Source organism: Apodemus sylvaticus, chromosome 12 (assembly GCF_947179515.1).
Source record: "Apodemus sylvaticus chromosome 12, mApoSyl1.1, whole genome shotgun sequence".
Lineage (NCBI taxonomy): Eukaryota > Metazoa > Chordata > Mammalia > Rodentia > Muridae > Apodemus > Apodemus sylvaticus.
The window spans coordinates 40,605,415-40,617,631 of NC_067483.1; the positions used below are offsets into that span (position 1 = coordinate 40,605,415).

General features: G+C 50.2%; 1 protein-coding gene and 1 long non-coding RNA gene across 2 annotated transcripts; both read right to left on the bottom strand.

The window, feature by feature from the left end:
* Nucleotides 1-647: 647 nt before the first annotated feature.
* Nucleotides 648-4,158, bottom strand: LOC127696996 (uncharacterized). The gene is made up of 2 exons (XR_007980404.1): nucleotides 4,027-4,158; nucleotides 648-898 (listed from the first exon to the last, which is right to left on the bottom strand). It is a non-coding gene; the product is annotated as an uncharacterized LOC127696996 (long non-coding RNA).
* A 2,012-nt stretch (nucleotides 4,159-6,170) lies between these two features.
* Btg2 (BTG anti-proliferation factor 2) lies at nucleotides 6,171-9,974 on the bottom strand. Its single transcript, XM_052199821.1, has 2 exons — nucleotides 9,759-9,974; nucleotides 6,171-8,538 (listed from the first exon to the last, which is right to left on the bottom strand). The coding sequence occupies exons 1-2, from the start codon at nucleotides 9,898-9,900 to the stop codon at nucleotides 8,204-8,206; spliced, it is 477 nt and encodes a 158-aa protein (XP_052055781.1). The 5' UTR covers nucleotides 9,901-9,974; the 3' UTR covers nucleotides 6,171-8,203.
* Between the last annotated feature and the right edge of the window lie 2,243 nt (nucleotides 9,975-12,217).

The window sequence follows — 12,217 nt, forward strand, 5'->3', positions numbered from 1 at the left end:
GAGGCTGTTTTCAGAAAGTATGAACCGCTTTCCTAAGCCCCGAGGTAAGAATAGACACCAGTCAGTGGAGACATTCGGTGGAGGCATCAGAAGAGGCCGGAAGAGGAAGAGCAGGCGTGCATTCTGGTTTTGTTTCTGTTTTTTTTTCTTTTGTTTGTTTGTGGGTTTTGTTTTGTTTTGCCTTGTCTTATCTTTTTGGCTTTGTGTTTTGATTTTTTGAGATAGGGTCTCTTAGTATGGCCCTGGCTGTCTTGGAACTCTTTCAGTAGACCAGGCTGGTCTTGAACTCACAGAGATCTGCATGCCTCTGCCTCCTCATAAAAAGTGTGAGCCACCACTGTCCAACACATACATTCTGCTTTAAGACCATGTCCACCCTCCCCTTCTGGTCATGGTGGCTTTGCTTTCTTCCTCTGTGGTCAAGGTTATTGTAGCTCAGTGACCTTAGGACTGTGGTATTGCAAGGAGTCAGGCTGAGTGCCTGGGTACACAGGGGAGGTGTTCAAACCCCAAAGAAAGAACTTCTGTGTCACACATACACTAACACACACAGAAAAACTTATGCATTTGGGCAGGGCTTTAGGGCCGTAGTTCTCTCAGCCCATGGGTCATCAAGACATCGGGAAACACAATCAGGAAAGAACGTGTCAAGGTAGGGGGCTGGGTTTGCATTTATTTCCTTCTTGTGGGTTTGGAATGGAAAGAGAAGCAACAGGAATAAATGACACAGTGCAGTAGAATCCATGCTTGTCCCGAGATGCTGGCCAGGCAGAAAATGAGTCTGGGGAAGCGCAGGGAGGCTGTCAGCATGCTCGTGGGTAACAGGGGCAAGATCTGGGTGGGCTATGTGCTGTCAGGGAATGCGACAACTCTCAGTTGACCTTTTCCCCCATTCCATCTGGAAACAGAAATGCAGTTGTGAGAGATGACTTACCATATCTTGTTGTAAATTTGAAAAAACTGATACTCACAAGCAGGGAAATCACAGGACCAAGACCTCATCAGCATCACCAGCTACTGCCAGCCCTGAAGCTAAGTTCCTCCCATCCCAGTGCTATCCCCACTTCCTCGCAGCTGGCCCAGGTCAACCATGGGAAGGATGCTGTTGGGCCTGGCTGGGGGTTCTGCAGCAGTGACCCAGTGCAGCTTTAGCAGTCAGAGTCCTTCCCGGGAGCCGCCCAGTCCTCATTTGTCCTGGTGATTACTGTGTGAGTGTATGTAGGAAGTTAATAGGTAACTGCGACTTGTTATGATGTGTCAATAATGGCAGGTTCTCAATTCCTAAGAGCTGGCAAGATTCAAAGATGTAAAATTTCTTAAGAAGATGTGGTCACAGGCTCCCGGCCAGTCACAGATGCTTTGAGCTGAACCACAGTCTTAACAAGCATTCCCGAGTGGACTTAATTTTGTTTTTTAAGATCATTTCTGACCTGGATTCTTTTCATCTCCCATTCTCTGCTCGGGTTACCACCCACCCACTTTCCCTCACTGGGTCCATATTCACTAGCACCTAGTGACACCATTCAGGCAAGGGCCTGGCCCGCAATCCAACTTGCTGTAGATTTAGAGTTACAAAGAAAGGCACCGGTGAGAACTGGCCATCATGAGAACTCGGAAGACGACCACGTAGTCTATGAAAGAGCCTCCACAGAGGAGTTGCCTGGTGGCCTGATAGCTTGAGGCTGTGAGTTCACCAGGAAACAGTGGGTGAACAGAGAGGCATTCCTTGGGCAAAGATTCCGAGACCACAGTCCCTTCCTTACACAAGCGAGTGGGCATCAGCTGAGCATGGAGGAAGCGGCTTCCTGCTTGCTCGGGGAAGCAGAGGCAGGCCTCTGTGTAGCCTTAGCTATTATAGTACGAACAAGGCAGAATGTGTCTTCCTAGAGATCGGAGCCTATCAGTCTTTACCGGAGATATCCTCAATACGGAAGCTTCCTCCTGTGAGGTCTAAGGGAGGAACCCCACCTCTTCATTTCAGGACTCGTTAGAGGTCACTCCCCAGGACCCTGTACATATAGATATTATCAAACAACAACAATAACAACAACAACAACAGAAACCATGGCCTGGGTGGACTGTAGCTTAGACGGCAGAGTACTTCCGGAGCATGTACTCTGGGTTTAATCCCCAGCACCAACTCTCTAATCCCGGTACTTAAGAGATAGAAACGGGAGCATCTGGAGTTCCAGTTCATCCTTGGGTACCTGGCCAGTTCCTGGCCAGTTCCAGGCCAGCCTGGGATACCTGAGACTCTGTGTCAATAAACAAACAAACAAGCAGGGCTGGAGTATCTTGTATCACTGTCTCTTGTGCATAATGACGGTGGACTGGAGCCAAGGACTGGAGGCCCTTTTTCTGACAAAGCTTGAACTCATTCTGCTCTCCCTCCAGCCTCTCCCCAGCTGTCCTCAGTCATTTACTGCCCGATGTCTGATGTCCGTCAGAGTTTAAATGCCCTCTCCCTGGGTGCTGGTAAATAAAGCAGCCCTTATTCTATCCCACCCAGCTGTTACTGCCTCTTATCTGATGTACTCCAGACAGCCCGTCCCGGCTTACTGGCCAAGGGTTGAGCCAAGGCCCGCCCTCCTTTGTGGGATGCGGGGTGGCAAGTGGTAGGGCCAGGTTTCTGCTGGAACAAAACAAGCGTGGAGCTTCTGGGGAACCAGGCTATCAAAGCAGGGGAAAGGCCTTGCATTCAGGGCAGAGCTCTGCTAGAGATCATTATCTCAAGGCCTGGTGGCCTCTTAGACCGAACTTAAATGGTTTCTCTGCCAGCTCTGGAAAGAAATCGTGTGGGAACAAAGCCAGAGAGCCCAGGCTTGCCCTTCTCAGTTTCCCCATTCTTTTCTCTTCTGGGAAGGGACAGCATGTGGGTGTGAGTCCACAGACTGGCAGAGCTGCTATTGGAGAGCCCCTTCCCCACCCATCTGTGTGTGAATTATCACGTAGCTGGACTGGTATTAATTCATGAGCAGGCCCTTAGAGCCAACAGGGTTAGTGGCCTAGAAAGTATCAAGGACACCATGTCTTTTCCACCAGAATGACAGAGGTCATTCAGTTTGTGTGTGTTTTCCTATGACGCTCACACGGGCTCTAGAAGTAGGATTTCTAAACAAAGGATTTTTCTGGGAAGAAGCCCCAGAACTGTATCAAACCACAACCATTCCTGAAGATACTACCAGATTCCATTACTTTCTTTATTTGATACTGACCTAAGACCAATACAGGGCCCTGGAAAAGATGAGATTAATTTCCATTAGTGATGACAATTCTTGTTCACTGAGTGTCGGAACTAGTCTAAACCACTGACAGACTTTGTGACTTGTTGAAATGGGTTGCGTTTGAAATCCCACTCTGCACCTGGGCTTTAGCCATGTTGTCCCAGGTAACCCACTCAAGGGACAGGGAGTAGCCCTGAAAGTGGACCTCCCCAGGACCCCGGGCACTTATGTCTTCATTCTCTCTGTCCTCGTTATCTTTGAGGATGAAAACCTTGTCAAGCAGGAGTCAGGTGCAGGCTAGAGATGATCTCCCGACTCTGTGCCACCTAACGACCTTTCTGTTCAGCGATACAAATGATTCGTGTTTGGACTCCAGTGGGTGCTAGTGGTGGGGATGGTTTAGACTAAGGACAAAGACAGGGGCACTTGGGAAACTTTTAATCCCTACCCACACATATATCTTTTCTTCTCCTCCCCCTCCCTCCCTCCCTCCCTCTCTCTCCCTCCTCTCTTCTCTATCTCTTTTCCTTTCTGAGACAGAATCTTACTCTGCAGCGCAGGCTAGCCTCAAAGTCACAGTTATCCTTCTGCCTCAGCATTCCAAGGGCTAGGATTAGAAGCATAAGGCACTGTGATCAGCTCTGCCTGCTGATCTCTAAGACAGGCAAAACTGGGTGATTTCCCCAAAACCTTCCCAGCTACACAAAGAAAAGAACCATGACCACAAAGCAAAGATTCAGTCTCTCAACCACAAACCCTACTGCAAAACTTCCATGGGGTTAGGAAGGCGGCTGGCACTGACCTAGGAACCATGGCTCTCGAGTCCCCAGGATCCTTTCTTACCCGAGGCTGTGCCAGGAGCCACAGAAGTGGTTTCTTCCCCCTGGGGCTTGTTTCTGGCAGCACCAAGGGTTCCTCCACCCAAACCTTATCAGAAGCCAGGACGGCTCTTAATCTACAGCTACCGGCGCCTTGCCCAGACTCTCTGGGGAGGGACATTATCATGCCCAAACAGCTGACCATATACAGGACCCTAGGCCACCATGGTTTCCAACCAAGCTACAAGGAAGCTGAAAGCCTAGTTTCTGAGCCCAGGAAAGCCTGCTACTCCACCCAGAACCCTCAAACCTCCAGCTCGTAGGTATTCACTGCGCCTTCTGATATTGGCCAGATCTAAAAATAGTAACATCTTCCTGGACCACAGAACCCTCTGTACAAATGGAGCAGACATTATTAGCTTACCAAGAACCAAAAGCTAGCTCAAGAGAAACCTACCATCCTTGGTTTCCCTGACAAAGATGGGGCTGACCTCTCCTTCGCCTCCAGACAACCTTTCCTGAATTTCCTTCAACCTTCTACTAAACGATGAACGGTCCTTTTGGGATTGTGGCTTTTCAGGAAACAAGAAGGTAGATGCTAATTTTGGATGGAATAAGATAAACGAACCCTGAGGAGGGGCAAGCATTCACAGACCCTCACCATCGCCTTGAATCCAGAGAGGGACAAATGAAAATGGTTCCATTCTTGTGGCAACCCAAGTCTATTCGCGACACAGATGCCTTCCCAGCCAAGGCACAGAATACAGACTTTGCTGACCTAACTGTGACCAAGAACACCCAGGACAAACTGCACATCTGTGTGCAAAGTCATGGAGATTGGGCAGAAATGAGGAGAGTTGAAAATTTCAGAGCAGCTCACTTCTAGCCAAGAAAAACATCCAATGTGGGTCAAAGATGAACCTGTAGCCTGAGTAGGGAGCTGAGTGGGTATCAAAGTTCTAAGAAAGAACCAAATCAATCCTGACAAATTATTGTTCTTGCATAGACCCTACCCTCTCCATGGGGTCAAAGTAGTTATAAATGAACCAGGAGCCACGGTGTCTCACCCCACGGACTCTCAGAAATAGATGCTCTTTTGCTAACGTGTGCCTCCGGTATTCTGCCGTGTGGCCCCAGTGCACAGCCGCTGAAGCCCAACTGCTCCTGTCTAACAAGGCAGGAAGAATGGCAGTTGACAAATGGTGGCAGAGGTGACAAGAGCCCCTATTCTAGGAATGGCAGATCGTCTTGCCTCAACCTGTGACGAGGTTTGCTTACCACAGAGGCCTGTGAAAAGCAGGGTGTGTTTTAACCTCTTTTAATATTCATTGACAATATAGTCTTGTGACATGGGGATTGGCTCCATGAGTCTTGTAGATGCTAAGATCTCCTTTATAAAATGGCTTAGCAGTTTTTACTCTAGTAGCCCCTTGCCATGTTCTTTAAACCCCAAGATTGTCTGCAATGCCTAATGTGTGGGAAATGGTTGTCAAACTAGACCGTTTCCAGAATGGCAAGGAAAAGTCTGCGCATGTCCACTCAGGACACTGACGTGGTAGGCCCGAGGCTGCCATGCATGGACTGGACCTGAAACAAACCATGCTCAAATGTTGGCCTCACAGGTGTCCTCTGGGATGCCAGGAGGAACATCAGAGTGTGCTTGTGTAGAACTGCAGTCACATCGCTTGGACGGGTATGCTTAGTGTGTGTCAAACCAACATTTCATGGTTTTTTGGAACTTCCTGAATGGTTTCTTTATATAGTTTCCAGCCGTGGTTGGTTGCTTGTGCAGATGTGGACACAGCTGGACAGCTTTTACAATGGGCTGAAGCACCAAGAACAAAACTATGGGATTGGCTGCAGAATGTGCAGATAACATATTTTCTTTAGAGACCTGTGACAATATTCACAAAAAGGACAGAAGTATGGAGCCACCTCCTAGGGAGAGGGATGCATGGAAGTGACCTCCCCACAGACCTAGGTGATCTTTTATAACATCTTTATAACGTGGGCTGCAGATGGAGCCCAGAATAACTTGACGAAATACACGAAACACGAAGAAGGGGTTGGCATCTAAGAGGGAGATGCCAGTGAGCAGTATGAAATTTCACCTTCTCTACACAGTACATGATCTGCTACATTTTTATTAAAAACAAAAAAAAGTTTACATTTGTCCATAAAGCTGTACAGTCTTCCATATAAAAGCGCTATTATACAATTAGTAACCTTTGTCTTTTCTGTCAGAATAGCTTACAAACTTATCACTATTACTTTTTTTTACTTAATAAGAGAGAGACAGGCCTGCCCAACAGACCAGCTCCGGGGTTTTGTCGTTTCTAAAGTGAACATGGACAGTGAAGAACAGATGTAAGTATGAGACCAGGAGGCTGCTTCTGAAAAGGCAGGGACCTGTGTGTGGACAAACACAAGAACCATCTGGAGCAATTCACAGCTTTGTTTCAATCCACAGCTCTTGGGTCTGTGGGCCCAGAGTTAACTTTAAAGCAAGAGAGACGAAGCCACCTGGGAAGGCTGCGCGGGGCTGGGGAGTGGCGGCACAGGACGGGCAGAGTGTTTGGTAAATAGCACCTTTGAGGAGAAACTGAGGAGCTGAGAAATCCAGGACGTGGATGCCACAGCGGTGGAGAGAGATGGGAAGGGACTCCTCACTAAGGGGTGACTGGCTGGCTCTAGCTCTGTCCTTCAGCTGGAGAGGCTCCAGGCCTTCTGAGAAGCCCTCATCAGTGTCAATGAACCTGAAGGAAAGCCATGTCTTCCCAGTGTTTCCCAATTTTCTCCAACCCAGAACAGTAAATATTGCACACATCTACAAATAAATTTGGATTTAACTGAGGGGGGGGCAACCTCCCCCACAGGTGCTCTGAGCACCAAGGAGATAAAGCTGTGCCCAAGGTTTGGCTTCTTTGCAGCAGCCCCACAAGAATACCGGGTAGTCCTGCAGTGCACACGTGCCCTCCCCGAGGCCCAGGAAGATTTCCGCAAGGCCCACCAGCCAGTCAGAACCCCTAGAAGAATGGGAAGGGGTGGGCACCAGGGCATCATGAGGGGCTGGGAGGCCCAGTCTCAGAGCTTCCTGGGACTATTGCACAGTGATTTGAGAACTCTTGTCCTAGGAAAAAGGACCCTCCAGGACCCCTGTCCACAGGAAAGGGGAAAGAGAAACGGGGGAGGTTACTCTTGAAGAGAAGGCAGTAAGAAAGGACCTGGAGTTCCCTGGAGCTTTGAGCCACCTCTCAAAGGAACAATGGTGGCAGCATTCAGACTGTCATGTGGTTCCCAAAAGGAGGGTTCGGGTCTAAAAACCCCACCCCCACTGGATACTCTTTGGGTCCCAAAATTCCATTGCAAATCATCCCTAAATTATTCACTACCCATCCACACAAAGCAGCACGGAGCACAGCAAGGGGTTTGTGCAGTTCCTCTCCATCTCAGCCCCAAAGTCTTTGCACACCTGCCTCACATCCCACCCTCCAAAACTGTTTAGACAGATTCCGGGCTGGAAATAAGCTCTTCAGGACCCCGCGGGTAGCCTCAGAAATGAGACACGGTTTCAAGACACTCTGCTTAGAACAGATGGGACAGGAGAGGCCTTTCAGTCTGCCCAGGAGCTCAGCAGAAAAACAAAAGAGAAGCTCAGGCAATGTAGTATTATTTAAGATCAGGCTTGAATGCCCCTGAGTAAGAGAGGGGTCAGGCACACAGGCGTCCCACCTGGGACGGTCACCCAGAGCAGACGCTGACCCCTCTCATTCACAGTTGCTAACCTTGCTCCTTTTTGCCACCTCCTGAGGGATTAGCCAAGATCCCCCTTTACCTTGGCTAGGCCAATCCCCAGCCCATTCCCCTAGGCAAACACTGCCTCACAGACTCCATCAAGAACAGTTCTCTCCAAAGGCACCTGGGGAGACCACTTCCAAGCAGCTCCCTTTAAGGAATTGTTTTTCTTTTCTTTTCTTTTTTTTTTTTTTTAAAAAAAAAAATCTTTTGGTTTTTTTTTCCTCCTTTTTTCTTAAAAAAAAAAAATAACATGTATAAATAGCTCTTCATTTTAAAAATACAGTTCCCCAGGTTGAGGTATACGGTGGCCTGTTGTCAGGGCAGCAGGAGAACAGTAGAGTGCCAGGGCAGGGCGGTTCCTATCTAGCTGGACACGGCCATCACATAGTTCTTCGAGGGACTGCTCCTGCCCAACATCATCTGGTTCTTGCAGGTGAGGAGCCCATAGGAGGCAGCCACCGGGGCCTCCTCATACAGGACACAGATGGAGCCATCCTCCCCGATGCGGTAGGACACTTCATAGGGATCAACCCACAGGGTCAGCTCACTGGGCAGCAGCCGGTGCAGCTGAGGCTGGCTAAGTCCAATCTGGCTGGCCACCTTGCTGATGATGGGGTCCATCTTGTGGTTGATACGGATACAACGATAGCCAGAGCCTTTGGATGGTTTTTCTGGAAACCAGTGGTGTTTGTAATGATCTGTGGGAGACAGAAAAAACAAGAGGAAGATATACTGTTAGAAAAGCATTCTCTGATGTTTACCACAAGGGGAGGATGAGGGGACAAGACTTCCTCTTCTCAGCCACGGTATTTAAGAACCTCTCCTTAAACTCCCCCTGCCACTTAGAAAGATTCCTGGGTCCTTTCCAAGTCCGTGGACATTGGAAGGCAGCCCAGAGCTTTCAGGTAGGTGCTCTCTGGTGGTCAAGGGTATTTTTGGCACAATCCTGTTTAAGGAAGGAAGGCTTCGTATGGACTGGCAGGGCCCCTCACAACCCAGGCACTGAAATTTCAAAGCCAGTAAGTGGCCAGTGTTGTTGGTTGCCTAACAAGTCACCAGGCCTCTCATCCCTTCCCCACCAGGAGAGTTTTGAGATCTTTAGCAAAGGTAAGGGGGCAGGCTAAAAAAAAAAAAAGGTTTTGTTTTGATGAAACAGCTGTTGGTCCTCAGATCTGTGCCAACGTGTTGAGAGATGGCTATCGCAGGCCCAAGGCAACCAACCAGTTATAACAGCTGGGGACAGGGGCTGAAGGGTGGCTTATCACTCCTCCACCTCCTTCTCTCACACCCAGCCTCCGTAACACACGCCCCCCCCTCCCCGCCCCCGCAGTTGGCTAGACTACCAGACTCTTTTCTGTACTACAATAGGTGGCAGATGGCGAAGGGGGACCAAAAAAGAAAAAATACAAAGGGGGCCCAGATTACAACTTCCAGAGGGTAAACAAGCGGCAGAATGGGCCTATATGATAGCAGGCCCAGGACTATACAGCGTGTGGCTAGGACTCAGAGTTCTCCAGAAAGTTCAATTGCGCATAAAGTCTCAGAGCTTGGTCTGCCTCCGTGGCCCATAGCATCCCCTGAGGGTCTGGAGATCTCCAAGATTCAGACACAAAGGTGAGCTCCTACTCTGAACATACACACTGACTTTTCTCGTGGTGTTGTCAGGGTCTCAGAACGTACTCAAGGAAGAGGGTCAGAGCCTCGGGAGCGAGGCGGGGACCAGAGGGCGGGGAGACGGAGACCTAGCTGAAAAGGCAGAGGACCATCAACAGCCTTAATCCTAACAGGAGATTAATTAGAGCAAGACATCTGAGACCCGAGGTTGTTCGCGTAGGGGTCCCCGTCCAGAGTGAGGAAGGACACCCCAGGCAAGAAGTGGCCGCGCCCCGGTGGCTCCAGGACCCCGACGTGTGCTCACCGGTCAGTGCATCCTGGAGCGCCCTACTGAAAACCTTGAGTCTCTGCTCGCTCACGCAGCCCCGAGTCCTCAGGAGACTGGAGAGGAAACCCACGGCGGCGGCGATCTCCGGGAGCATGTCGGTTCTCTTGCCGTGGCTCATACCGGTGGCTGAGGAAGTAGCAGTATTAGAGCGAAGACGGTCCGGCCGCCTCTCGGGCTCTGCCCGGACTTTCCCCGGGCTGCGCCTTTCATACCACTTGGGGAGGCGGGGAGCCGTCGGCGGCGCCCATTGGCCGACGCTGGCGGATGGGGGCGTGTCCCCCTCTGCCCCGCCTCTCCCATCCGCCCGCGCCCCCCCCCCCGCCCCGCCCGCCAGCCCGCCCGCGCCTCCCGGGCGCTGAGGTCATCGCTCACTGACGTCATTATTGGGAACCAGCACCGGACTCCCATGCGGTGGGAGGCGAATCGGAGAGGGCCTTGGACCTGGGCAGAGGAAGCGCGCTACACCGGGCATGCCCGGACATCGCCTCTGCACAGTGCCAAGACCCAGGTTGCCTGCTGCCTCCACCAGGATGCCCTCGCCTCCTGTTATTGTAATTTCTCCCACGCCTCCTGACAGACACTGACAGAGCCATTCACCGTTCACCCCGTACCTGGTCATCTCTGCCACACTCTCTCAGCTGATCAGAACGGGTTCCTCGTGTTTTCAGCAACAGGGATTGTATTCTTTTTGCTTCCACAAAAATTCCACATCCCCTAACAAATTATGCTCTTTCTCTTCTGTAATTGCCTAAAAGTAATCATCTGTAACTGTTTGGTGTCACAGTGGGAGGAGTGTCGAGGAAAGTATTTTCTGTCTTTTTTATGTTTCCAGTACTCACTTTCCTTTGAATGGCTGTGTGTGTGTGTGTGTGTGTGTGTGTGTGTTTGCGCGCACGCACTCATGCGCATGTTTAAGTAATCTGGTGTGAACTGTACAAAGTTTTCCACCAGTTCCCTGCCCCTCCCTCTTCCCTGATTGTTTTCCTTCCTTTTTGTAGACTGAGGCTTTTGTAAACACTAGCTCCCCAGAGGAAAGGCTTCAGCTCTGGTTTGTCTACACGCAGGGGCTCAGGGACTGTGGCCAGGAAGCTAGGCAGACTACTGAATCGGGCAACTTGTCACCTACACCTCTGAGCCCTGCACAGGATTGGGCCTGAATTTAGCGCCCTGGCTCGTGTAAAACACTGTTTGCCTTGAGTTCTAAGCCAGGCTTCTCTACCTGTGACCCTGGTCCAAGCAACCAACTTCCCTGCCTGGGCCCTTTGTCTCCATTCTTACCCCATGTCCCTCTTCCCTTTTCTCTCCACTGTCTGTTTTGCTGTTTATTTTCCTTCAGAGGACTTTCCCATCAATACTTCCGTCCTTTTCCCACATGCTCTGTCCCTCCCTCTGAATGTCTAGTGCCTCCTCTAAGGCCACCTCCCTCCCTGTTCTCCCTTTCAGACAAAGCAACTGATCACTGTAACTATAGCACCGAGATCCTCTTTTTGTTTCCTCAGACCTGGTCCTAAGACAGTTGGCTTCTTCATCCCTAGATAATCTCAGTGGGTCCCTTCCCCTCCCATCCCCAAAGCACCTTCCCTGACTGAGTTTTTTCTAAAGTATTCATCTGCTCGCTCTTGCCTTGCTCAGACCACCTGAGACCCCTCCTCCTCTTGCTAAGCTGCCTGAACTCATTTGCCTGACCAGTAAGACATTTCATCATTTTCTACAAATGACCTACCTTTGTAGGCTTCTGCCCCTTTGTACTATAGGGTCCCTTTCTTCACTGTCTTCTAAGTATCATGATAGCTCTGCCATCACAGAATTTTCCCCACTCTCCACATGTCTATAACATGGCCCCTACCACACACACCAGGCCCTGCCTGGTGCACCATGACTGTGTCTTTAACTCATAGCACCTTCCTACCCCTTGGCCACCGGTGCATACTCCTGCAGATTCCTGGAACTTCACCTTGAAAATACATGCCATCCTCCCAAGGCTGAACTGATGTTACCCCTGTGGTCACTTACCTCATCACAAACTGAGGATCCTCCTGCCTCAGCCTCACAAGCAAGACCTCTCTCCTGGCCCAACATCAGTTTACAAGTTACTGTGTTTGAAAGCCTCACATCATCCAGACATCTCTCATTTTGAATGTCCTTCCCTTCTGCTTCTCGGGGTGAATCAAAAATACCCTGGGATTTTAGCAACCTGGCATTAAGCATACGTATGTCTTGGATGGCTTCTTCACTGTCCCTCCTCGGGGTGGGGGTGGGGGCTGGGGTAGGAAGGGTGAGATAGTTATTGTTGCTTATTGAGGGAAATTCTTAGGTTTTTTGGGGGGGGGGAGTGTCAGGAAACAGGGCTGACCTTGTAGAAAGGTAACCTAGATGCAGTGAACCACAGAGGGCAGGTGTCAGCAAGGCCAGAACTGACCAAAGTTAGCCACCAA

Excerpts from the sequence above, each read along its gene's own strand:
- Btg2 (XM_052199821.1), bottom strand. The coding sequence starts at position 9,900 with ATGAGCCACGGCAAGAGAACCGACATGCTCCCGGAGATCGCCGCCGCC. Across the intron at positions 8,539-9,758 it reads GCTCCAGGATGCACTGACCG|ATCATTACAAACACCACTGG; the intron begins GTGAGCACACGT and ends TGTCTCCCACAG.